Source organism: Panthera onca, chromosome F2, assembly GCF_046562875.1.
Source record: "Panthera onca isolate mPanOnc1 chromosome F2, mPanOnc1 haplotype 2, whole genome shotgun sequence".
NCBI lineage: Eukaryota > Metazoa > Chordata > Mammalia > Carnivora > Felidae > Panthera > Panthera onca.
The window spans coordinates 38,737,284-38,765,263 of NC_138356.1; the positions used below are offsets into that span (position 1 = coordinate 38,737,284).

The 27,980-nt window shown below is 38.6% G+C and overlaps 1 protein-coding gene across 1 annotated transcript in view; it reads left to right on the forward strand.

The window, feature by feature from the left end:
- The window catches only part of SLC26A7 (solute carrier family 26 member 7), a 117,710-nt gene that overhangs the window by 38,647 nt on the left and 51,083 nt on the right, over window positions 1-27,980 (forward strand). Inside the window, exons 5-7 of the mRNA XM_081792287.1 lie at window positions 9,826-9,990; window positions 23,524-23,676; window positions 27,139-27,221. Coding sequence (XP_081648413.1) covers window positions 9,826-9,990; window positions 23,524-23,676; window positions 27,139-27,221 — 401 coding nt within the window. The remainder of the gene's footprint in view (window positions 1-9,825; window positions 9,991-23,523; window positions 23,677-27,138; window positions 27,222-27,980) is intronic.

Here is a 27,980-nt window from a genome sequence, read left to right on the forward strand (position 1 = left end):
CAGACGCTTAACCAACCAAGCCACCCAGGCGCCCCACTACATGGCTTTCTAAACTCATACTGAGGCAGAAGCAATGAACTCAACCTAGTAACTTTTTTTTTAAAGTTTATTTATTTATTTTGAGAGAGAGAGAGAGAGAGCAGGCAAAGGGCAGAGAGAGAGAATTTCGAGTAGGCTCCACACTGTCAGTGCAGAGCCCGGCGGGGGGGCTGACGAACCGTGAGGTCATTACCTAAGCTGAAATCAAGAGTCAGACACTTAACCAACTGAGTCACCCAGGTGCCCCAACCCCGTAACTTCTAAGGCCAGGCATTTTGTTGGTTCTTTTCCACATTTCACCTCCTTAATAGTAGCAGCAGCCTATACAGAAGGCATGCGTTGAGTACTTGGGCAATGGCCTTGGCTGTGAAAACTGTGTACCTGCAATTCTCCAGGCCCTCACGGTACTTTTTCACATCACCTGCATGTCCTTCAAGGCTCGGCTTAAATGTAATCATCTCAGAGAAGCCTTCTCTGATATCTCTGTACATGGTTATAACTGATCCCCCCCACTTCCTTTGGTGAGACATTGCTCAGGATTTGCGTGATAGGATGCCTCAGACTACCAGGAAATATGTGCCACATATTTACACCCCCCTTTCTAGACTGTGAGTCTCTAGAGCGGAGACTGTTTATAATTCCAGCAGCTGGTATTTAATAAATGTAAGTCGAATAACTTGAATAAGAAAAAGGTCAATTAAATGTTAATGGTATCACTATGTTAAGTAGCCAAAATTGAATTGAGATTTTTTTCTAATTTACCATTTTCTCCCTTTATCCCTGCCCAGAAGATAAGGAATGTGTTTTTATATTGTTTAAACTGTAATGCAGTTCTTGATGAAAAAGGAGTAAGAAAATGTGTAATAATTTTCTAATTTGATTATGGATTTTGCCAGATCTGTCCAGCTGAAATGTGAAGACATAGTCAATGCAGTCTCCTACCTCTTCCCACAGCTGTCCCCCGGCCTCCACCCAATGAACAATGAAAATACAACCACTTCCCATGCCCCTGTGTCTTTTAATACTGTTAATACTGTCATGCTCCTGTCGTCCCATTATTCAACATTGTCGTTTTCTATAGCTGGGGCAGGAAGGAAGGCAGAAGAGTCAAATCACTGCCCACCCCTAGCACTCTTGATTCTCACTGCCTCTTGCATTAGAGGATTTTTTTTTTTCTAGAAAAGTCTGAGAAATGAAAAGATTGTGATACTTCTTTCAACCACAGAATTCCAAATAAAGATAATTCTTATGCCCCGTGAGTTTCTATATTTGACACTAAAAAATCAAATGAACAATAAACTGTGTTTCCTGGACATATGATCAGTTTGCCTCTAGGTAGTCCAACGCGCGGCTCATTTCTGTTCTCTGTTCCTTCTGGGTCCAGTTGAGGTGTTCTCTGTCTTTTTTCCTTTGGTTGCTCCTCTTACACTAACATTTTAAACGGTCAGTTGTTCCACATTTTATTGTCAGATTAATCCTACCAAAGCCTAGCTCTGATTTTTGAGCCAGTGTGCAGCACACCTCTTGGCAAATTTAGGTGTTTAATAAATGTATGCGAGAGTGATGTCACTCACTCCTGCAAAACTCCCTTTTCCCTACTTTTAAGGTGCTCCGTATTCTGACTTTAAAATGTCTTGCTTTATTTTCTATTACTCCCTGTTGGCTAGCTGTGCTCCTTCTAAACTAGCAGCTCTGCATTCTCTGAACATATCCCGTGCTGTCCTGCTTTGTACTCATATTCTTCCCTTTTTCTGGAAGGCTGTCTAATAACTTCTCTCACTTGGATTCCTGCTCATGTGTCAAGGCACAAGTTTACCCCTATCCAGAATAATATCCTTCTCCCTCTGAAATCTGTGGCACATTTTCTTTCTCTCGCTTTTTTTTTTTTTTTTTTTTTGAGAATGAGATAGAGGGTGCTCTCCCTTGTAAGTAATTTGGGGAGCAGGGGAGGGGAAGAGAGAGAGAGAGAGAGTGAGAGAGAGAGAGAGAGAAAGACTCTCAAGCAGGCTCCACACTCAGCGAGGAACCCGATGTGGGGCTTTATCGCACAATCCTAGAATTGTGACCTGAACCGAAATCCAGAGTCCCACGCTTAACTGACTGAACCACCCAGGCACCCCTGTAGCACCTTTTCTATTCCTCTCTTTTATGTGTGTGCACGCTTGTCTTGGTGTGGTTATTTATGCACATGTCATACCTCTGAAGCCCGGCTGTCTGAAGCTCCTCTGAGGGTCCCTCTTTTCCCTTCTGCTCATGTGTGCACAACTCAGGTGCCCGCCATGCGCAGCATACACTTTGGGGAGAAATGTGGTCTTACCTGAAGATTCTGTGGAAGAGGTGGAGAGGTACTTTTCTTTCCCTTTTTAAAAACGTTTTTGTTTTATAATAATTTTGGATTTCAGTAAAGTTGCAAAGAGGGGATACAGAGTTGCCACCTGCCCCATCCACCCAAATTTCCCCTATTAACGTAACGTCTCACGTTAGTATGGCATATTAGCCACAGCTACTGAACCAGATTGATGCATTGCTATCAACTGAAGTCCATGTGTTCTATTCAGCCTTCTTTAATTTTTACCTAATGTTAATTTTATGTTCCAGGATCCCATCCAGTATACCACATCACATTTAATTGTCCTATCTCTCTTTTGGCTCCTCTTAACTGTGAAAATCTCTGAGATTTTTCTTGTTTTTGGTTATCTTCATGGTTTTGAGGACTTCTGGTAAGCTTTCTGTGGAATGTCCCCCCAGTTGAGATTTGTCTGATGTTCTTCTCATGATTAGACTGGGGTGATGGATTTTTAGGAGGAAGACCAAGGAGATAGAGCGACATTCTCATTACATCGTAGGAAGAGTATGGACTGTCAATTTAATTTATAACTCTTGATGTTAACCTTAATCACCCGCCTCAACTAGTGTTTGTCATGTGCCTCCAATGTAAAGTTTCTCTCTTCCCTATCTGCCCCCCGCCCGGCACTTTCCACACTGTATTCTTTGGAAAGAAGTCCACAGGCAGAGCCCACACTTAAGAGGTGGGAGTTACCTTACATGAGGAGTTGAGATAAGGAGTGAGGAGTGTCTAGGTAAAGCTTTGGAATAATAATTAACTTACACAGGAGATTTCCCAGCTCTCTCATTTTTAAGATGTAATCAAGTATTTATATCAATATGGACTCAAAGATACTTATTTTATTCTTTGGGTTATAATCCAATGCTACTTTATTTATGTTGTTCCTCAAATTGTTCTAGCTTTGGGCATTGGGAGATACTTCACTTGGCTCCTGTGTCCATCCTTGACATACCCCCGTGTATTTGGTTCTTTGTTTTTGGAGCATTTGCTTTCTTGCACTACAAAATGATACAGAATCATATGTATATTTCTTTGCCCCAGGCCTATGGGTGATTGCTTAGAATCACCCATTTCTCCAGGGAACCCTCGTTCCTTTTATTGGAGAATGGTATCCAAGGTCAATATCTGGGTGCTGCGTGTGCTCATTGCGAACAAGGTGTTATTGCTTCTAGCCCTCTTGGCTGACTAAGGACATGTATGTGTATATATTAACCCATGTATATGGACATTATCTATCTATCTATCTATCTATCTATCTATCTATCTATCCGTATCTATCTGTATCTTTTTAAACCTTTTCCCCCCAAGATACTCTCCCTGTTGTAAAGGCCATTAATGTCATCTGCAAAAGTTCCTTCATAAATTAGTGTTTTTTTTAATAATGAGGGGTGGGAATTTGGGAAAGCATTTTGCCTACCACACTGAGTTTATATTTCAGAACTGCAGTGTGCATTTTTCAGGTTTGTTGGCTTTTGAAAGTAATACAATGAGAAAATGCTTTGCATGGTCTGCTAAATTTAAAAAATGAAAGGCTGATCATCTATATCTGTCTTTAGACATGAGTTCCTAGATACCAACTGTAATCCCTTACCATATTGATCATCCTAGCCTAATGCCCTTTGCTGGGCTTCTCCAACAGTGGGAAACTTGGCTCCCACCATTCACCATCCATCTACTTCATTTTTAAATTTCAGTATATATGGATAGTGGTTTCAGGATTGTTAACTCCTATCCCCATGGAAAATAACTTTATCAGCTGGAATATAGTGTCTCTTTTTCATCGTTGGTTTTACAGACTTTACTCATTTCCAGAGTTCTTCACATGAGCATTTAAAAAAATAATTAAGTTTATTTATTTACTTTGAGAGAGGGAGAGTGTAGGTGGGGAAGGGGCAGAGAGAAAGACAGGATCCCAAGCAGGCTCTGCACTGACAGTGCAGAGCCCGACATGGGACTTGGACTCAAGAACCTTGAGATCATGACCTGAGCTGAGGTCAAGAGTCGTATACTTAACCGGCTGAGCCACGCGGGTGCCCCTTTTGTTTGAGAACTAATGAAGACATGCTAACTAACTTGAATGGATTGAGATTCTCAGTTTCCATTATGAATTGATTCTGGAAGTGCAACTCATCAAGGAAGCACACACTAATAGAACACATGAAAAACTGCCATTAATTGCTAAGAAACGTGTTGCATTAATATAGGGTGAACATACATTTTTTTAATTTTTTAAGTTTATTTATTTTGAGAGCAAGACAGAGAGAGAAAGCAGGGGAGGGGCAGAGAGAGGGAGGGAGAGAATCCCAAGCCAGCTCTGCAACGTCAGAGTGGAGCCTGATGTGGGGGTTGGATTCACGAACCATGAGATCATGACCTGAACTGAAACCAAGAGTCAGATGCTTAATCGACTGAGCCACCCAGGTGCCCTAAACATGAGCAATGTTTTTTTTTTGCTACCCCTTTCAGTGAGGTTATTTCACCCATTTAGTCTGAAAAGTCTATATATTATATGATGCCATTTAAATGACACTCTGGAAAAGGCAGAGTTTATAGAGATAGTAAACACATCAGTGGTTTTCAGATTCTTTGTCATATTTTAGTCTGGGATCTCCTGAGCTCCAAACGATTTTTTTTTTTTTTAATTGTCATACACTAAGGCTCACTCTTGTGTTGTAAAGATCTATGGGTTTTGACAAATGCTTATGTTATGTATCCACCATGACAGTATCATATAGAAGAGTTTCACCAGACTAGCAAATTCACTGTGTTTTACTTATTACACATTCTCCCACTCCCAAGCCCTTGGCAACTACTGATCTGCTTACTGTCTCTATAGTCTTGCCTTTTCCAGAATATCACAGAAATGGAATCATTCAGCATATAGCTTTTTCAGACTGTCTTCATTCACTTAACAATATCACTTAAGATTCATCCATGTCTTTGCATGGCTTGATAGCTCATTCCCTTTTAGCACCGAAAAGTATGGAGTAGGGTTTTATATTTTCAATTCCGCAGCATGCAACTTCATTAGGTATCCATTTGACATTTTTTGCTCTTGGGTTTTCTGGCCACACAGACTTTTTTTTTTTTTTTTCCCCATACCCCCATGCAGCACTCAATTGTTTTCCTATCGTCATGAGCACTTTAGCTCTCTTCCCCAAACCAGCATACTCTGCTCAGTGAAGAATACAGCTCCTAGCATTTTAGCTCCCACCCAAAGAGCTTCTCTGACTTTACCTTCCTAGTAACAGCTACACTACAGTAACACCTACGCCAACTTTTAACATTGGTGTAGTTAAAAGTGCCCCCTTCCGGGGCGCCTGGGTGGCTGAGTCAGTTAAGTGTCCAACTTCAGCTCAGGTCATGATCTCATGCTCTGTGAGTTTGAGCCCCGCGTTGGGATCTGTGCTGACAGCTCAGAGCTTGGAGCCTGCTTCAGATTCTGTCTCTGCCTCTTCCATGCTCATGCTTTGTCTCTCTCAATAAATAATAATAATAATAATAATAAAAACATTAAAAAAGTGCCCCCTCCCAATATCTTCATTTCACCTCTTTTTATGGTTTTTTTTTTTTTAATATTAACTGTATCTTTATGTCTGTATTCTGCAACAATGCGTGCCTAGCCCCTTATAGGTATTCAGGAAATATTTATTGAATGGACAAATAAATGATTTGGTGTAATGTAAAAACCAGATTGCAGACAAACTGAAAAAAAAAACAAAACCCTGAAATGCACGCTGTATTCCCTTGGGTAGGATAGTTGATTACTATATACTTCTTTTCCTTTTTCACTATTTGAAGGCCACTTGCAAAAAATGGCCTGAAATCTGAGATACATTCAATTTATATAGAACACATGGTGTTTATAGAAACGTTACCCAATAGTGTCACGCTAGTGAACCTTGATAATGTGTGTCACAGGTTTTCAGTGTTAGCCCAGATCATCAGAATTACTGCAAACAGCTGAAATATATTGATTGTATAACATTTATTTTCTCATAAAACATTACATGGCCAAAGTTTGGGAGTTGGCTAGCCAGATTAGAGTTATTGTCATCTATATTATTGTAAAAGGAGCTGAAGTGGTGGTTTATTAAGTCATTAACTTTAAAAAAAAAAAAAGTCCTTAACATTGGTGTAGAATCTAAATACTGGGCCTACAAGCAAAATAGTCTAGAAGGATCCTCATCTCACATATTTAAGTTCTAAGATAATCTTGGAAGCCACATCCGTCTGTGGGTGCTTCTAACAAAACCTGCGTTGCATGGATGTTTGCTACATGCAAGCTGTGTACGTCAGCCTCTATATCCTAGAGCCTTAATTTTGATGTGGATGAACTGTTAAAATGTGAGTAGTGGGGAAAGAGGAGTTCTTAAATTTCTCATTCTTCTCTTTCTTATTCTTCTCTTTCCCTTCTTCCTCGTCCTCTCCCTCTTTATCCTTCTTAAAATATCCGCCATTGTCTTGGGTTCTGGAGAATATTGTCATCCAGAAGAGAGTTATTTCTCTTCAGCTAAATCTCACATGTTTGCAATCATCCTTCACATACCCAGTGGTTTGTGTCAGAAATGAGCTCTTCAGGGGCTTGTTGACCTTTCAGAGTTGAGAATTCTCCATTTTAGGGATTTATCCCTTGCCGGGAAGATTTTCTTTTAAGCATAAAAATGTGTACAAGTAGAATATTACAAAAACACTTTGAGTCTTTAGCTAAGTTTAGAGGAGGGTACTCCATCTTTCCTGCTCTCTGTTGCAAGGTATGTGTATGTGTTTTCAATATGTGGAGTGGCTGAACTCTTCATGTCTTGTACTTTCCTGGGCCCTTCCATTTGTAACATTAAGGTCATGGAAATAACTAAGAAGCTGCTACGAGTAGACAGTGGTTAGCCAGAAGTGGTTGATGAATGACTTCAGGTTAAGTGACCTTTGTTTCTCAGGCACGAAAAATCATTAACTCCTCTAAAAAGATGATAGAATTTAGGAAACAAATATTAAACAGAAGGTAAAATGATGATGGTTCATACAAGGCTTCCCAAAAGGTTTGCTTCTCAAAATAAGGTAAGATTTCCTGGCATACAGATAAGAACTTTCCAGCATTCCATGTATGCATAAAATTCCACATATGCAAACAGGTTTCACAATTTCAAAGATTTGGATTGCTTGTCTGCTGCATTCAGATGAATTGAAAATCCAACTCTCTGGTGTTCATCTTACCCCAATAATATGCTAATTTTGTCCTTAGGGCCTGTAAGAGTTAATGTCATAAGTTGGAATTTACTTACTAGTAGATAGATGCTTGGGGAAAATTGGTTCAATGTTTTTCTTAACTGATTGTGTTTTCAGGATGAAAATCAACAGACTATGAATCAAGAGTTGCCAAGAAGATCAGTGTGTTCCATTTGTACCTATACCATTGATTGCATATTTCCCTCAGGACATTTCTACTTTGACAAACACACACACAGTTTCTTAAAAAAAAAATGTTACTAGCTGAGTTGCTGCTCGGGCTTCCTCTGTTGGCAGAAACAGAATGCCTGATTTCTATGTTGGCAATCCAGATTATTTTTTATTCTATATTGAATAAATGGGGCTGCTAAACTGCAAACAATTCAAATACATTTCTTTCTGCACCTATAAATTCTTTCAAGTTTTCCTGAGTTGGGAAATGTGGTGAGGCCCCTTCTACGTGTTCAAAACTGTGGCTGGTTTCTTATGATGAGTAAATATCCATGACATCTCATGATGTTCCTGTGCCTTACATATTTTGCATGTTTTGCAAGTTTTGAAGTCCTTATATTATTTCACATTCACTTTATAATGATTCTACAAGATAGATAGCATAGACTTCAGTCTAATGGCTTATAGATGATGATGAGGCTTAGAAAATTTCAGCAGGTTTTCTACAGTCACAGAGCTAGGACATAGTGAAGCCAGGATCAGAACTTCAGTTTTCAGATTTGAGCCCAGAAAACTCTACTCTGATGCAAGTTCAGAGCATTATCGCTTTTGGTCAAAGGACATTGCAATATGATAGAAATGATATATTTTGCAATTTACGCTCTAGTGTTAACAGATAGCACTTTATACTTCTCTTTTTCATCACTGTCACCTCTTCACAGAAGGAGATCTCATTGCTGTTCTGTCCTCTGATTTCTTTAATAACTAATCTGATTTTCCAAAAAGAATTTTAAGACATGACCTAAATATGGTAATTAACACACTGAGAGGATATATCAACATGACCCGCTTTGTGTCCCTTTTCCAGTGTGGATACTCATGAATATAATTTAATGTTACTTTCAAAACACTGAATTTTATGTTTTGTAGTTTAAAAACTTTTTTAATGTTTATTTATTTTGAGAGAGAGAGACAGAGTGTGAGGGGGGGGGGGAGGGGCAGAGAGAGAGAAGGAAAGACAGAATCTGAAGCAGGAAGCAGGCTTGAGGCTCCGAGCTGTCAGCCCAGAGCCCATTGCGGGGCTCCAACTTACGAACTGCAAGATCATGACCTGAGCCGAAGTCGGTTGCTTAATTGATAGAGCCACCCAAGCATCCCTGTTTTATAGTTTCTATGACTGAGTTTACACAGTAGTATTCAGTCAAAGGATGGGCCACCTTCTAAAAGCTCTCTCACTGGCAGAGGAAGAACAGTAACCATTGCTCTGTTAATAGGAGAATTTTGGTTCCTTTGGTCGTCTTTTGCCCAGCAGAACTCAATGCACAGCTTCTACTCAAAGTTGATAATTTTGTTTGGTCATGAAGCACAGCGGTAGGAGTAGCAAGGAAATTTTTAAGGAAAATGACTTTTCTGCCTATTCTTGGGTTTCTGAATTCATATCCCTTTAACCTAGCCCTATCTTTTGTTCTTCTCCGCCTATAAATAAGTCCTGATATCTTCTTCTTATTAGTGGCCATTTAGAACTACTTGAGAGAGTTTCTAGTCAAAAAAGTGTTTCCGTTTCTCAGGACTGGGGAGAAACTCAGGAAATGGCTTTTTTTTTCTTCATTGCTTTTGAGATTTTAAACCTACTGGGTGTGGGGTAGTGAAATTCTGAAATTTCTTTTAAATTCTGAAATTTTTTTTAAAGTATGATAAATGCAAATTTAATTTTTCTCCACAGAGCCCCATATATGAACCGATTCGAGTATATTTCCCTTTTTTATGACTTATATGATGAGGAATAGAGAAAAAAGGAAAAGTCAATATTCAGGGGAACAAAACGTGTTCACTTTAACCGAAGCAATTACACTGTACCCAATAACATTTGGAAAGCCTTGGAACCTAGTTATGTTCTCAAGAAAACTCAAGATACTGGATATATACAATTTAAGAAATCCACTTCACATCAGTTCTCTATGTCTGTGTGAAATGAAAATGAAAACGTGTCAGGTAGTAATTCCTCTAGGAACCTGGGGAAATGTCATTTTCCTTTGTCCTCTTAGGTGGCCATGTTTGTGCTACAGCTGGGCAGTGCCACATTCCTGCTTACGGAGCCTGTGATCAGTGCCATGACAACTGGAGCTGCCACCCACGTCGTGACTTCACAAGTCAAGTATCTCTTGGGAATGAAAATGCCATATATCTCTGGACCACTTGGATTCTTTTACGTGAGTTTCCCATATGTCTTTGTTTGTGTGTTTTGGGAGTGTGTTTCACAAAGTAGAATCTGGTTAACTCTAATACTGTGTTGAAGGACCTTGGGTTTAAATACAGTCTTTTAGGATACGTGAAGTGTGATTTAGGATACAAAACTAGTTGAACAAATTCTACTGATTTTGGAAGAAATTCTGTACAACAGTTGAGTATGGTATAATTTGGGGTCATGATTCGGAAAAAATAACTGGAATTTTTTTGAGAATCAGATATGTTGCCAACTTCTCATGGCAGCCATCTACTGGGGTTGTGGCCCAGTTTAACTACAGTACGCTCGACCACATTCATTCAGTGTTGTGAACTCTGGTTTGGCTCAAATCACAGGCCTGGTCAAGAATCGGTGGCTGAAGCCCCAATAGCAGACAGTTATTAAAAGTCATTTGAACAGAGAAAGGAACCTAGGGCCAGTTTCAAGATGTTATCCTAATACTACTCCATTGTTTTTGTGTCGTTTTGAAGCTGACCTAAAATCTATGACTGCTCAGGAAGTCACATCCTATGGGAGCTTTAGAAGAAAATGAATGTCTGGTTAATAAACTTGAGGGCAACGAAACTTCCTTTTACTTAATTTTATGTGGTAGAGGAAGAAAAAAACATTTCTTTCTACTCTCTAGGTTCTGAGCTGTGGGCCCTCTAACAAAAAATAGATTAACAAGAGAAAACCAACAAGTTTATTACCATGTATATCTCATACATACATGGGAGAAACTCAGAGATGAGTAACTCAAAAGAGGGGGCCAGAACTTGGGCATAAATACCATCTTCACCTAAAACCCAGGAAGAGAGTGTGGGGAGGCAGGTTATGGGAAGGGGACCATGAAAAGTACTATAAACAAGGATAAGGTTTGCTGTGCAGATGCTAAGTTGCACCTTCTCCATTGATAAGAGTCTCTTGTGATTTAGAGTCCTCCTTTCCTTCTTAGTACCCAGAGAGAGACACCTTACAAAGGGACGTTTCCTTTATAAATGTAAATTTCTCTTACAAAAGGGTAATTTGTACTCTTCAGAGCTTCCTTGCGTCTGCTGTTTCTCCAGATAATAAGCTGAAAATAATCCTTATGTCAAAGAGGCTTATTTTGGGGTGGCATATTTGGAGCTCCCACAGTGTAATACTGTATGCTAAATAACATTAATGTTTTATAATGAGGGTATTCCTACCCTCAATTTTCTTGATCTTAAAGGCTAAATGTTAACATACGGAAGTACAGTCATTTCTTTATCGAATCCCTGATGTTGAGGTGGTTTGTAGTGTTTCACTCTTATACACAGTATTATACACAGCCTTATGAGGATCTTCGTTATTTGTGAGTTATGATCTGTATCACCAATTATTTCATTAGGATAAATTCCCAGTGATGGAATTACCGGATCAAAAGGGTGTAATTTGTTTTTTTCTTTTTTTTGCCAAATTTCAATCTAAAAAGTTGTGCTAATGAATATTGCACTCTCATTCTATCATCATCAACTCTGATTGTTACTGTTTGTAAAATTCGCCATTTTGGTCTGTGAAAAGTAGGAGTATTTATCTACTTAAATGTGTGTTTTTCTGATTAACTGGTAAAGTGGTCAATAAACAATAACAATTGGCAAGACGGAGCTGGGCGCTGGTCCTGAATTTTTGTTATGTAGGTAATATCCTGCTCAGTGATTTCATTCATTATAAGAAAGCTTAAAACTGAAACAAGAACACTGGAACAGAGCCTGGAGGCAACATAATTCCATGCTCCAGTACAAACAAGAGCAGACCAAAGTAGCTGTAAGCTGTCAGGTGACCGGTGGAGTAAAGAGTTGGTGACTCCAGGTCTACCCAACAGGACCGCATCAGCACTAGGTTCTGTCTTGACCTCCTTGAATGGGGTGCTCCTCTGTGCACGTGAGGTGAAAGGAAATGTGAGCGGGTTACAAATTAGCCTCTTCAGTCACTATTCACCTACACAAATAATCATCCTTCCTTTTCCTGGTTCTGTTCACGGAAGCAGGGTAGCCGGATATGGGAATGACATTTAGCCTTTCAGCTTGCTTTTCTCATGGCAGTGTGCCTAAAATGCTACCTTAAAGGGTTTTGCATATGATTTTGTTTCCCATCCTGTTTTCTTGTGAGGAAAACTGTAAGCGAGTTGGTCTTTACTTTGTGGGTGAAATACCATGTGGCTTTTTGGGGCGGGGTTAAGTTCTCACAATGAAAGAGAATCAGATCTAAAAATTGTTGCAGGTGTCTGACTTTAAATTCACATTATTCCGTTGGTGGAAGTTGCTGTGCTGTGTGTTGAGGGAAAATGAAGAAAGTTGCTCTTGCTTTTCAATGTCACAGAGTCCTCCAGCGTTTAGGCTCCTAGGTTGGAACGGTGCCTGGATTCTTCGCCGGTGTTTCGAAATGAATAGGGACATTTTAACGTCAAAAATCGTGGCAGTCTGAGCTTTAGATCAAGAAATAAATTGTGCATCATGTGTAGGTTATACTGGGACATCTGCAAAGTGAGCTTTGGTGTAGTTAGGCTGAAGAATCTGATGATGATAATGTGTCCTCTGAACTCGCCCCTGCATCATGTGGGTGGGATGTGAAGGAGCAGAGCTGCGCTCAGCGCAGAACGATAGAACAGAGGACAAAATGGAGGCCTTGGTCACTTGGTCAGAGAACCCAGAGGAGAGCGATTAACACAGTTGGGGGATTTTTCACTCCGACTGTGCTTCCAACCTCTGAGCTTTTGCAACTGTTATATCCTTTTTGAAAGCCTCAGGCTGATGGGAGATAAAGATATCATTTGGGACATAAATTAATATCTAGACTATTTGAGGTTCTTGCACAAGGAGCCAGTTATCACTGCTAATTTTCTCAGCTAGAACCCTCATCTTTCTTAAAAGAACGCAAGTTTGGCCAATCAAAATGTTAATTCTGGTAGTAGCGATCCTTAATATCAGCTTTGAGAGAAAACACAGCCTTCTGCCCTTATCCTGTTCTGAGGTCACTGTAAGTTTGGCTTCTCAGTGTCTTTTACCTGGGCGATGCCTGATTCTGTGCAAAATCTCCATCCCTTTGGTTGCTCTGGGCTGGTTGATGTTCTTGCCTCAGCAGAACATTTTTATTTTTATTTTTGTAAGTTTATTTATTTTGAGAGAGAGAGAGAGTGCAAGTGGAGGAGGGGGCAGAGGGAGAGAGAGAGAGAGAGACAGAGAATCCCAAGCTGGCTCTGCACTAACAGTGCAGAGCCCCGTGTGGGACTCGAACGTATCAACCCTGAGATCATGACCCGAGCCAAAGTCAGACCCTTAACCAACAGACCCAGGCGCCCCATGCAGAACACTTTTAGAGAACAATTTGAATCAGATACAGGTGCTGGTACCGTGCTCACTTCTGCCCTGTCAGATTATAGGAAAGGTCTCTGGCAGGTCTTAAGAAGGAGATCTGCCCTGATGCATTTCCGTTTTCTGTGTCTGTAGATCACATGCGACCAATGCTAGCTAAGCTCAATAGTTAGACCACTTTTTCTCTTCTACCTGAAAACTGTTACCCAACTTCGTAAGATGAGGGGCTCTCCCAGAAGTGTTAAACCCCACTAAAGCTTTTTGAGTGCCTTGGAATTTCTAGGGTCTTTCTATGCAAATGGATCCTCTGGAACACTATTATGATGCTCCTATATTTCCAATAATAAGTGAATGGAATTAGTCCTAATTCATCTTTTTTTTTTTTTTTTTTTTTTTGCCTTCCTAAATCCCTTCACACATAATGCTTTACTTTTCCCTTTGTTCTGCAAGTTTTATCTCTAAATTCATATACTTCTAATGAATTTAAATTATGGCTGTTTCTTAATGATCTTTAAAGGAGTGGGTAAATACCAGTTTTTTTCTCTGATTTAACTTTTAGCTCTGGTGATTTTATTAGGGCCCATACAATCAAGTAGACACTAATTGATCTATCTTTTCTTTTCCTTAGAAAGAGGCAACAGGAGAAAGAACTTTAGAATTTTAAAAGCCCAGATTCAGATCAGAACTCTGGCTTTGACCAAATGACTAAGTATCTTTGGCTCCTGCTCTGTAAATTGGTGATAATTATACCTATTGGGAGTCATTCCCTAAATGAAATTTCTGGAATATAATAAGTGTTCATTAAATAGAAGCCATTATCTTTATACTAGTAATGCATATTGGATATAACTAAGATTTTTTTTAAAGTGCTACTTATGTAATAGATACTGTTATCTATTAATAATAATAGAATAGTAATAGATACTTTTCCTATAATCTGGGGAGGACTCAAATAATCAAAGCTAAATAGTAAAACAAACTTACTTCTCTTTTTGCAGCTTAGAAATATGACTTCGAAATTTATAAAACTTTAAAAAAAACTGTATCTGCTCTTAATAAGGGTTAGTCATCAGAATTGAAGAAATTCTGTTTTTTAGTTTATTTTCATTGAAAAATATTTCCATCTATTCAGCTCACCATCCCCAACGGTTATAAACTCGCTTAATAAATTATAAACACTGCTGGAATATATTTAAAACTAAGCAGAAGCAGTAAGATTACAAAGGTCAATTCTGTCTTGCGACTCTGGCTCACCAGTTACATTGTTTCATTCCTGTTGTTCTTAAGATTCAAATATTTGACTGATAGTTGGTTCCCCAAACAGATAAGAGGGAAAGTTTAATTCTTCTCTAGAATAAATTTTTTTAACTGAGAAATGATAATGTATCCTTTTATTAGAAAGGATGTTTCCCCAAAAGGCACAATAAAAATTACAAAAATTCCTAGTTCATATTAGCACATGTGGATTTCTTTGAGATGGCGCCAGTGTCTCGGCCTGTAGCAACATATGATAAATTTGGCAAAGTTAGTTTCACTGGCATGGCTTTATATGAGTACTGTTCTAAATAATTATGTACAGTTCTGCACATTAAACCAGAGAGCACAAGTCAAGCTTGGCAATATATTCAACTACCCTTTTTGGAAGTTTTTATTTCCTTCCTTAAATATGAGGAGTTTCAAAACTGAAAAGCAGTTTCATTCCTGCCCCCATCCCTGAAGTACAAGCGAAGCACTTTTCTAGTGTGAACATCCCTGAAGGCTGCAAAGCAGGAACCAAGAATGTTAATGAAATGGGATAGAAACGTCAGAAGGAAATCGGAGCCAATGAAACTTTTTTTTTTTTAAATAGAGAATGAGATCACAATTAAATATGTACAAATGAGGTTTATATGTGGAGAATAAATCTACTTTGAAGACCTAAGCCCTCTGGGAATTCTGAATCAAGAACACACTTTGGTGGTTTATGAAAGCCTATGTTTTCTCTGCAGTTATTGTGACATGTCTATTGTGAATTGCAGGGATGTTCAACATACTCTGAAAAATGGACAGAATAAATTGAAGGGAAAGAAAATGAATGTCCATCTGCAGCTTGATTTAGTCAGCGATGCAGGAGATAGAAAATGTGGCAGGTTTAACTTGGGTACGGAACAATTATATGGGTATTTGCAACAAAGGTTGCTTTACAATTCTCAAGCAGAGGGCAACTATTTTTGCCACGCGACCCTCTTGGGTTAAGCCCTCTCTATCCCCCACAATTTACTAAAAAATGCAGCGCTCCAAAATCCATGCTCAAGTAATTCAACTTAAACATAGTGTTCTAAACAAGCGATGGCTGGATGCCACCTGGGCTGTGGCAAGCTTGGTTGTGCATGTTGTGAGTTTCGTGTACCCAATGTTGTCTCTCGTGTCTAACACACCATCCATACTTCCCCTAGTTCACGTTTTGGTTGCAGACTTCATTTATCCCTTAAAGCAATACTGAATGGATTTATGCCCAGTGTGAGAAGCACTTATTGATGAGAAGTCTGCATATAATTATGTAAAAAATAATAGAGTGTTGTGTTTTCTTTCTTCCTTTTGAGGTCTTGTTTGTCCTCATGAAAATACAGCCTAGGGTTAAATTTTCAGCTTCATATTTCTGTTGTTTTTCTGTTTGTGCTACTTTAGGATGTAGAGGGATTTGAGGCATTTGATTTAACAATGCTTATCTCAAAATGTTTAATGATATAATGATATGCAGGCAAAGTTTATAGGAGACATCAAATTCTTAAGAACAGGGAGAACGAGTACCAGCATCAATTTTGGAGGGATTGGAGATGGCTTTAGGGATCCCTAAGCAAAATCTATATCTGCTTAGAGGTGGGATTCAAACATAATAAAGTTGAAAGTGAGTTGGAGCAGGGAGAGGGCATGTCTGGGCAATTGTAGGTCATGTTTAAAGGTCCCAAGGAGGTGAAAGCTGACTTTAAGAACAAAAGTCAGAAAAAAAAAAAAAGCCAGGGCTGAGAGCAGACTTCAGTCTCATCACCTGCCAGATGGGAGAGTTGGACTAAGTGTGAGGCTTCAAAATCAAAAATGTTCAACAGACTAATCTGGGGAGATTTTCCAAACTACACGTGGACAGGAAGAGATTAGTGTGCATCCTTGAGTCAAGAACCACTAGAATTGATTTCCTTAGTAAATATTAACTAACTGCCTCATAGGCATTGAGGATGCCTTTGAAAAATAATATTCCTGTTCCCATGGAGTTTTATTGAAATACTGAAAGGGCAGGAAGTAGGGCAGGAATAGGCAGACTGGTGAACAGAATCATCTCAGATAATGTTAATGAAGGAAGCCAGGTTGTGTAATTGAATGTGGGTAACGTGACAAGTGAAGGAGAAATGATAAGACTCACCTTTTATTAATTGGGAAATTAAATGAGTCATTGCACATAAGATGGCTAGCCTCGTGCCTAGAAATGTTAATTCTCCCACTCTTCTAGAAAGTGATGATATTGAAACAGTCTCTCCCATTCTTTCTCCCACAAGTTTCCCTCCCCACATCGCTTGTGATAACAAAAATGTGAAAATTCCTCTCCATTTAGGGTGGTAAGAAGGAGTTAAGGTGAATGCACTGTATAGATGCAAGGAGACTTTCACCAGATATGCATATGTTAAGAAAAAACAGTCGTGGTCCCTGTACTCGCAGCTTTTAGAATCAAGTTGGAAGGCTTTCTCGCTTGCCTTGCATGATTCTGCTACTGATGTCAAAGATGCAGGGCCAGGAGTGAGAAGGGTTGGTTTGCCTGAGTTGCGGCCAGGTACCTCGACATCCCACCACTAACAACCAAAATCAAAGACTGCATGTGCCATGGTGGTCTCCCCTTCAAAGGGGTGGTGTTGCCATTCCAAGGAAAACAGGAAGCACCAGGAAAGTTTGGAAGAATTGTATGCTGGACTGGAAGAGAGGAGTAGTGAGTGAGTCAGTGGTAAACTGGTAAATGGGCTGGTCTAGACTTTGGGGCATCTGCATCGCAGCCCCGACTCTGTCACTTGCAAGCCAAGTCACCTAGTAAGTCATGAATCTTTACAGCCTAGATTTCCACATCTACAGAATGAGTCTGTTCAGCTGCTTGATTATTGAGGCCTTTGGGGCTCTGACAAGTGTCTTCTAAATACTGCCTTTGTTAGGCACTTTTGTTAAGATCCTTACCACAGCTATCCGCCATGCCTTGTTATCTGGGAGAGATGCTTACATCAGCTGGCTGTCTCTCTTACTGGTATTAATTATGTAGTGATTGTTACTAAAGCTTTCTGTTTAGTTTCACTTTCTGTCTTAAAAATACTTCTATCTTAGTTAACTGGAAGAGAGGGTGATTAACTAGGGTATATATGAAATTCCAAAGGGAAAAGATCTGAGTCACCCATACCTCTGTGGCAGTCTGCCAGGGCACCTGTAACAAGCCGCCACAGTTAGATGAATCAAACAACAAACGTGGATTTTCTCACAGCTCTGGAGGCTGGACATCAGTCATCAAGATGCCAGGACAGGTGGTTTTCCTCTGGGGCCTCTCTCCTTGGCTTGCGGATGGCCACCCTCTTGCTTCTTCACCTGGTCTTCCCTCTGTGCGTGCATATCGCTGGTGTCTCTGTATGTCCTCATCTCCTCCTTTTATAAGGACACCGGTCAGATTGGACTAGGGCCCATGCTAATGGCCTCATTTTCATGTAATTACCTCTTTAAAGGCCCTCTTTCCATGTATAGTCACGTTATGAGGTACTGGAGGTTAGGGCCTCAGCTTATGAATTTTAGGGGAGCACAGCTGAGTCCCTGACACCCTCTTTGAGTTGTCTCAGCAATGAGAAGCGTTTGACTTGATAACTATGTTAGTGTCCTGTGAAAACTATTGCAGTTTGCCAGGAACCTGGTGGCTTAACCACAGAAATCTATTCTCACATTCCTGGAGTCCAGAAGTCCAAAATCAAGACATTAGCCTGGCCACGCTCTCTCTGGAGGTTCTAGGGGGAAACCTTCCTTGTCTTCCAGCTTCTGGTGGCTCTGCACATTCCTTGGCTCCTGGATGCATCACACCACACTGTGCCTCTGTTACCACAAAGCCTTCCACTCTATGTTCGTGTATTCTTCTCTTCTGTCTCTTATAAGTGCACTTGATGGATTTTAAATACATGTCTGTGCACAGATGATGCCACATGTGTTTTCAGACCACAGGCTGAACACATGGTAGCAAGCATTTATGAATGTTACTATTTTTTTCTAGACGGATTCTTGGTTTTGTGCTTAATGATAGACTCAAAGTCATATACGGGGAATCAAGACCCGTGGATTATAGATTAGTACTTCCTACCTATTATACAGTAGCATACTGACAGATTTATTAAGGTTTGCTGATTGTACTATCACTCTGTTGTTTCTGTAGTGAAACAGAAAGTGATTTGTGACAGATTCCTAACACAAAAATAGCACAGGAACAACAAATAATAGTACTAAAGGGTTTATATATTCTTTTTGGCATAGAAATATATATTAGCATATTCCGTGTGGTCCCTTTGTAGATAGTTCAGAAATATACTCATTGCTGCTACTGAAGAGTTGTCAATGAAGCATTATATATTTAAAACATTAAAATCCTTTTTTTCTGTCATGGAGATTTCATTACTGCAAAACCTAAAGCAACCAGAATGCTGGCGAAAAGGATATTTTGGTTGACTGAGTTTTCTGTTAATTGGTTGATAGAATTTTCTGGTTAATTGAGTATTGGACAGAAAGTCCATTTAGTTTGTGTTTTCTTAATTTTTTAAAAAAATGTTCATTTATTTATTTTGAGAGAGAGAGAGAGAGAGAGAGAGACAGAGACAGAGAGCGCGAGTGCAAGCAGGGGAGGGACAGAGAGAGATGGAGAGAGTGAATCCTAAGCAGCCTCCATACTGTCAGCCTGTAGCCCAATGAGAGCTCAAACTCACGAAGCATGAGAACATGACCTGAGCCAGAATCAAGAGTCAGATGCTTAACCAACGGAGACACCCAGGCATCCCAAAAGTCCATTTAGTTTTGAATACTATTAGTATTTCTAAAAAGTTAAGATCTTTCTCTTTGCCTTATTAAGTTTAACAAAATGGATATAATTTAGATTTTTCTTCATTTATAAGTATTTCTTTACAGGGCCTTGTTCAGAACTTCAGTAACAGTTGTATAAATGTGAAACTGTTGAAAGGGTATGACCCCCTTAACTAAATCCTGAATATGAATTTTTTTTTAGCTTTAGATTTTGCTTCATTCTTATAAAAGTGGAGTTATTAAAAATCTGATTATCGGGATCAGATAGCAGATATAAAAAATCAATTACTTGAAATTTACTGCAATGGTAGCTTTAACATTTAGACCCAGGCCTTGTACACAAACATGTTGACAGAATAAATAAATGATAACTACAAATACCCTTAATATGATGTAGATCAGGTATTGATGGTGAGGAAAGAAGAGTCTGGGTCTTGCCTCTCTTTGTCATTCTGCTTATTCAGAGTAAAATCTCCTCTTTACAGATTTATGATTATTTTTACTACATTAGGCCAAAGTATTTATTCATTCAACGATATTTGTTTAGTGTCTCTCAGCCAGACACTATTCTAGAAGTTGAGAATCCATCAATAAAACCTTAAGAATGATCAGATCAGATAAAAACACATTATATAAATAAATTTGAGTGTGTGCGCAAATGTTTAGTGAGTGCTTCAGTAAAGAACATAAGAAACAATAGGTGTATTATGAATAGTCTATTTTTATTCTTTAAAATACCTCAAAATGGATTTGTTTATACATATGGATATTTTTCATTTTTATTCAATATATGAAATTTATTGTCAAATTGGTTTCCATACAACACGCAGTGCTCATCCCAAAAGGATATTTTTCATTTTATGTCAAGTTATAGTAAATGGTCCATTTAGAGAACTAGTATTATAGTTTCAAAATGAGCTAAACTCCTATTTTATTAAACAGTTTGGTCAGCTGTGATAAAATAGCTTATTTATTTATCTGTACACATATAAACTGTCTTTGATCCTCAGAGGTCTGAGAAGTGAAGTTGATCTTCAATAGGAATTTTTATCTACTGAAGCTTAGTGTGTGATAGCATTCTAAGATGACTGGATTTATATGAGAAATGAGAAATTTTAGTGTGTACTTAGGATGCCTAGACTTGCATTAAATGAACATATGTAAATATGTGTAAGTATGTGTGTGTATATGTGTATCCCTATCCCTATTCCTATTCCTATCTCTGTCCCCATATGCCACTCGTTGCCTACAAGCTGACTTTAGCTGTGACTTCTTTGTGTGGGTCCACATGACAGTCATTAGATGACGCTCCTCATCAGCCTGCTTTTCTGTTGTGTTCTTCATGCTGGTTCTAGCAAAACTTTGCCCGCCCCCATGTTCTTCTGGAGCATCTTGTGGGATGTGCTTTGTTCTACAAGTTGTAGTTTAACTCAGACAGACAATAAAAACCCTGGTTTTTGTTGTTCTTGTTGTTTTGTTTTGTTTTGTTTTGTTTTTGTTTTGTTTTGTCATTCCTTTCATTCTGGGGTGGTCATTTTTATTACTGCAAACACATGTTCTCAAAACGCACATTACAGCAAATTTGGTATGGCTTGGAGTTTAGTAAATTTCTCCCCTTTCTTATATAGGCACTCTCATGGCATACTTTTATTTTTTTTATTTTTTTAATTTATTATTATTAGTTTCTTAATATAATTTATTGTCCACTTGGCTAACATACTGTGTAAAGTGTGCTCTTGGAATGTACCATGGGTAGATTCCTGTGGTTTATCGCTTACGTACAATACCCCGTGCTCATCCCAGCAAGTGCCCTCCTCAGTGCCCATCACCCATTTCCCCTCTCCCCACCACCCCCGTCCACCCTCAGTTTGTTCTCTGTATTTAAGAGTCTCTTATGATTTGCCTCTCTCCCTCTCTGTTTGTAACTATTTTTCCCCTTCCCCTCCCCCATGATCTTCTGTTAAGTTTCTCAGGATCCACATATGAGTGAAAACATTTGATATCTGTCCTTCTCTGACTGACTTACTTCACTCAGCATAATACCTTCCAGTTCCATCCACGTTGCTGCAAATGGCATGATTTCATTCTTTCTCATTGCCAAGTAGTATGCCATTGTATATATAAACCACATCTTCTTTATCCATTCGTCAGCTGATGGACATTTAGGCCCTTTCCATAATTTGGCTACTGTTGAAAGTGCTGCCTTAAGCATTGGGGTACACATGCCCCTATGAATCAGCACTCCTGTATCCCTTGGATAAATTCCTATCAGTGCTATTCCTGGGTCATAGGGTAGATCTATTTTTAATTTTTTGAGGAGCCTCCACACTGTTTTCCAGAGTGGCTGCACCAGTTCGCATTCCCACCAACAGTGTAAGAGGGTTCCCATTTCTCCACATCCTCGCCAGCATCTGTAGTTTCCTGATTTGTTCATTTTAGCCACTCTGGTGTGAGGTGGTATCTCAGTGTGGTTTAGATTTGTATTTCCCTGATGATGACTGACATTGAGCATCTTTTCATGTGTCTGTTTGGCCATCTAGATGTCTTCTTTGGAAAAGGGCATACTTTTAATACCATGCATGAAACAGAAGGAATAATCCTCTGTTTTAAAACATTTGGATCCTTGTGTTTTTCCTTGACAAATCATCTGAATGATATTCTCGATTTTATCCTTTAATCATCAGAAAGCTATGTATTTGGACAAATATTTTTTAACATTCCCCTAACCCCATCTCCTATAGAAAATATTTCACTGAGTAACATTTTGGATTTTAGTCCTTGACATTGAGTAAGGGGTGACTATGGGAAGTGGAACCTGCTCCTTCACTTGCTGTAGGAATTCTGTGAGCAATTACCATCCATAGAGACAGAAAAAATACTGTCTGCACCGCAGGTAACTATGAGATTATAGTACCCTCAGAGTGTGGGATAAAATAGAATACTATGAAAAAGATAACAGGTAAAGCTAATTATTCCTTATGTATCTGATCATTCATGTAATGTTTTGGTTTTTTCTGTTGTTGTTTTGTTTTTAAACTGTGTGGACAAAGGGGATTCTGGATTACCTACATTATACCCTGGTCCCTTTCACTTAGTGAGGCTCCATTTTAACTGAGTTTATTTTACTTATTTATTTGAAAGAGTTACGGTGTTAATGGTAACATTTAACATATTGAATTGAGGTTCAGCTAGCCTGATGAATCTCCTTTACACCTCCTTTACAACATCCCTCATGTATGTTCCTGATCGCTGGACCAGAGGGTCCTGTAATTAGGAAACCTGCTGAGCAGAATTTTAGGAGATGCTAAGGAACATAGTCTATGTAAGCTCTTTTGATCCATTATATACATAATATTTTGATCCAGTATTTTTAGTTGTGGTCAAATTATATTTGAGATACTAAAAAGAGAGGTCAAAGTATCAATCAGTAAGTTGGGCTACTGTGAGAATAGCGTGTGAGCTAGAGTGAAAGCTAATTTAGATCACCTGAAATGACTTGAAGAATTTGTTGTGGACAAACAGAAATGAGCTTATAAAAATTATAGCATGATCCAGCAGAAGGAGGAGTTAAGGGACATGTTGAAGATAAGCATTTAAGGTCTGTTTAAAATCTTTAAAATTATACAAGTGCTATATCTTTGTAAGAGAGAATTTGGAAGACACAGATAAATGCAAATATCTCCTTATGCAGAGCTATTAACTCTCCAGATGTATCCATAGATATTTAAAGTACGAGTGCATGTTTGATCCTGAAATTTGAGGAAGAGCCTATGTCCCCTTACTGCTCTTACTGATGAATCTACATGTAGGTAATGAGTTTTAGCACTCTGCCCATTGAAGTGTCCTGGGAAAGACTCAGAAGAGTCATTCTCTCTAGCCATGTCCTTATGTAGGAAGGAGCAAACACTGAGTTTAATGGGAGAATCAAGGGCAAAGCAATTTTGTACATGCAAATGTACTTGCTCTGGATCAGCACTGGCCACCCTTTACATCCCACGTTTCCACCCCCCCCCCATCCGTTAACATATTTTTGTGAAACATCACTGAGTTCATTTGGAGCCAGATTTCGATGTTGGTATATTGTGGATGACCCTGAATTTTGTTTGTATTTTTCCTTATCACTGTAGATCTATGCATATGTCTTTGAAAACATCAAGTCTGTCCGACTGGAAGCACTGCTGTTATCCTTGCTGAGCATCGTGGTGCTTGTTCTGGTTAAAGAGCTGAATGAACAGTTTAAAAGGAAAATTAAAGTTGTTCTTCCTGTCGATTTAGTTTTGGTAAGTATGAAATCAACATTTAGCCTTCTGCCTTACAGTGCTTGCCAGTTGTTGGGGTAACCTGCAGAGGTTCACTCTATTGTCTACAGTAACCCACAACTATTCCTGTCTCTCATTAAAGTCAGGCTAATTTTGCAGGGCTATACATTAATGTAAGAACAGGAAACATTTTGAGTCCATACTTTTTAAAAAAGGAGGCACACATGTTTTCAATTTACACAGCATTTCTCATATGCTTGTAATTTTTTTACATAAATAATAGAACATATAGCTTCAGATTTTAAATAAGAAGACATTTCTAAGGGTGAGACTCAGAAGATCTCAGGAATGATTCTCCCTAAAAGCTATAAAAAGTGATACCCCATCCTACTAATGTGGCATCTGTATGATATGCAGAGAAGTATTATCAGTTGACCAATGTCCATTAGTGATTGATAGAGTTATTAACACCTTTTTTGCTGACCTAATTTTGCTTTATTGAAAGGATACTCATGATTTTCATGGGCCAGGCCTGGTTCTCTAATATATTTTTCATTGTTGTACCTGGCAAAGCAATGAATTATGCTTTACATTAAGGTTTATGGCATTACAAACTGCATTTTGAAATTTTAAGAGCCTCTAATGAGGACTCTTAATTAAACAAAGCACAAGTTGAAAATGAAATATTAACACAATCACAGCCTACTAACCTATCATTAACTGACTGTAGTTTTTTAATGGTCTTTGGGTTATACAGGTACAGGACAAGAGGTGTCCAAATCATTTCACCTCTTGAAATATTCATTCATATTGCTGAAGTGGTGTAGGTTTACATAAACATGTAAGCTTAGCACATTGGAAGCTCTCTGAGGACTATGACATATTTCTGTAGAACTGAGATGGATGGCCTCTCTCCATAGCTAGACCTTGGATGATTCTATACTCCTGATAATTTATGGAGATGCGTGTAACATATGTGATCAATATAATGTGTGTGTGTTTGTGTGTATTTCAAATAAGCCATAAAAGTGGAGGGTACTATAATTATTAGTTTTCACAGCAACAACTGTGAAACATACCATTTTATTCCAAAGTCCTATAAGTATTAAGAAATCTTATTATATCTTGGGAAGCTTTATTACTACATAAGTTGCATGAAAACAAAAAATTGAAACCAAACCTTAGGTAACAAGGCCCTTTAGCTGATAATAAAAAAAAAAATTACTTATTCAATGCAAAACTAGTAAGAAGTATCTTTTATCCATATATATATATAGAGAGAGAGAGAGAGAGAGAGAGAGAGAGAGAGAGAGAGAGGTAATTCTTACACAAGGTTCCTCCTAATATTTGCAAGAGCCAAGGTAAAAGTGCTAATTCGGGCCTGAATACTTAAAATTTATAGACCAACGTGTTAAAGAAAACAGGTTTTGTTTTCCTAGTTTGACTAAAATGCCACAGTGATTACCTTGAACAGAATAGAGAATTCTCCCATTCCTTCCAGTTCTGCCAGAAGAAGGTAGCCTGGGGAGAGCCAGCCCGCTCTTTGGCCTGCCCCTCCTCTTCCTCCTCTGACTCTGTCCCCTGTAGGTGGGACAGAGATTCGTATGTATATGTGTGGCTATTCCTGTCCCATTATCTAAACTCCAAACACATCCTCACTCTTCCACACCAGAACTGTCCCTTGGCCTTTCCATGGGCCACGTTGGGAGGGTGAATCTGGGGGAGATACTCCGAAAGCAGGCATGGGCCATTTGGGCAGGAAATCATCAATTCTTGAGTATCCAAAGTGTCGTCCAGAAAGACCGGGACAGGCGAGTTGGACGCATCCCTTCATCCCTACAAAGCTCTCCTTGTATGAGAAGGGCAACAGGTTGAGGAGGGCCAGATTAGAACCTTCTAAAGCACTGGACCTGCCTGGACATGTATCCCATGTTGCCCAAGTCTAAGGGCAGTGCGTGTCTTATACACACCTATAATACTAAAATAATATTGAAGAGGGACCAATGACTTGGCTGATAAAGGAAGTTGAATCATGTCAAAGAAATACAGTGAGGAAATAAGATGTTGTCTGGAAGCCAATTCAGCGGCTTAGATTCCTTGATTTTAATATTGGCTACAAGTCCTCCACCTTGTGTGATCATTTCAAGAAGGAACCAATATTTTGTGCCTATGGTATATTTTCTTTTATATCTCATAGTATTTTCTGACCTGATGTAAATATTTCTTGGAAATTATTAGCAATTAAATTTATTAATTGTCTTAGGGATTTTCGAATACGTTAATACTTCTGATTCTAACCTAATAGGCCTGACTTTTTAACTACTGCTATCTTCATCAGAAAACACTATTATATCACAATATTTATTATGTTTAACAGTATAATCTGCATAGTTTTTATTGCCTTTTAAAAACATTCTCAAGGCTGTTTTGCTTTGTGAGTCTACTTGTTTTAAAACCCTCTGTAAATTTGGTTAAATATCATCACAGAACAGAAATACACAGATAGGAAAAATCCCTACAAAATAATATTATTGGGCATTAATTTTCAAATATGCCTTAATTTGCTAGTGTGGTTTTGTTAAACCTTTTTTCTGGCCATGTGTATGGTAACTTTGTACTTTAAATAGATAATTGGTGTGCCTCTTTTTGACAAAAAAGAAAAAGTGTCGTGTATAAGATCTAAACTGATACCATAATCATGTGAAATTTCTAGTACCTACTAAAATTATCAGAAGATTGACAAGAGAACGTGAAAATGGATGGAAAACATGGGGGTGGCATGGTAGGAAAAACAAAGGCTGAACTGAGTTCCGAACATACCTTTTACAGGTGATTATGCACACAGGCAGAGGAGACCTGACCTTGCTTATCATATGTCATATAGCAGAGTGTAGGGCACCTGAGATTCCACGGAGGTGACTTTAAAAACAGTGAGTCCAGCATGTTATTAACTAGTATATTTTGCTTCAAGAAATAGTGAAAGCTCAAAATTAAAAATTTCCCAAGGAGACTGTCAATCATCGCTGACAACTAACCTATATAGGAATATTAATGCAATATCTCAAACTCCTGAGAGGTTGGTGTCATGGAGGGAAATCATGCTGTGTTACAAGGCATTCCCTCACGTCCTGAGACACAGGTATTTAGGTTGGTTGTGGTATCTGCACACACACATACACACCTATATTCTGTTCTGCGCCCCTTCAAAATCAGACATAATTGGATAGACACATAGGAAGGATATTAGAAAAGCCATATTGTTGGATGCCATTTAACTTTTGAGGCTGCAAATCAAGTGCTCACAAATTTCGGAGGGATTTTTTTCATTTTTAAAATTTTCTTAATTTTTAAGTCTGTGCAACTGCAACATGACTCTTAACAATCATGGGGCACATGAACAATGTTTACTTTTAAAAATAGTTTCAAGGTGTTTGAGAGGCCAGTAATAATTTTCTTTTTCTTTTTTCAAATGGAACCACACAGATTATTGCTGCATCATTTGCTTGTTATTGTACCAATATGGAAATCACATATGGATTAGAAGTAGTTGGTCATATTCCAAAAGGGTAATGTAGTCTTTTTCTTTCTTTCTTCCTTTTTTGTTGGTTTGTTTGGTTTTGATGAAGGAAAGGACTTGGGGTAGGTGGCTATGGATTTCATTTCTTTCAAAGGCTCTCTATAGGACAAAATTCTAATTAATTTCTGTTTGAAAATCATAGGAAGAAATAATACACATATGGAGAAAGAGTAACTTCATAAACTGTTTGCCTATTAGTAGGGAAGTTGATGACTATCTTATACAGCCTTACTTCAGGTGAAAGATTTGCAAATTATTTACTAAAATATTATTTGGGGAAAAAAGGAAGGCATTGAATTTTCAAATTATGGTCACACCCCTGGGATTTATTGTTCCCTATTCCACTCACATATTCTTATGACTATTTTTATTTCACTTCATACATAGTAAAAGTACAGAAGCATCATCTGAAATAATAACCCCGCACATAGGCCTAGGTGGTATATAATGGTGAGGGAGGGTGAAAGCGGAGAAGGTTTCTTAAAGCCTTCCTGTGGACACTAAGAGGAAGGTTAACGTGAAATGTTGACCCTGAAGGGCAAAACGTGATCCAAATATAGTCTGAAGGAACATAAAGACATCTTAGGGAAGAGAGGGATGTGTTATGGGTTATTCCCTCTTAATGGGCTATATATACACCAGTGTTTATAAATGTCCAGCAAAGTTACAGTTGTTGAGTCCTCTGTATTTTTATCTTCCAGTCCAAAATTTTGGTTTCTAATTACATTAAAATGGAAGAACATAGAAA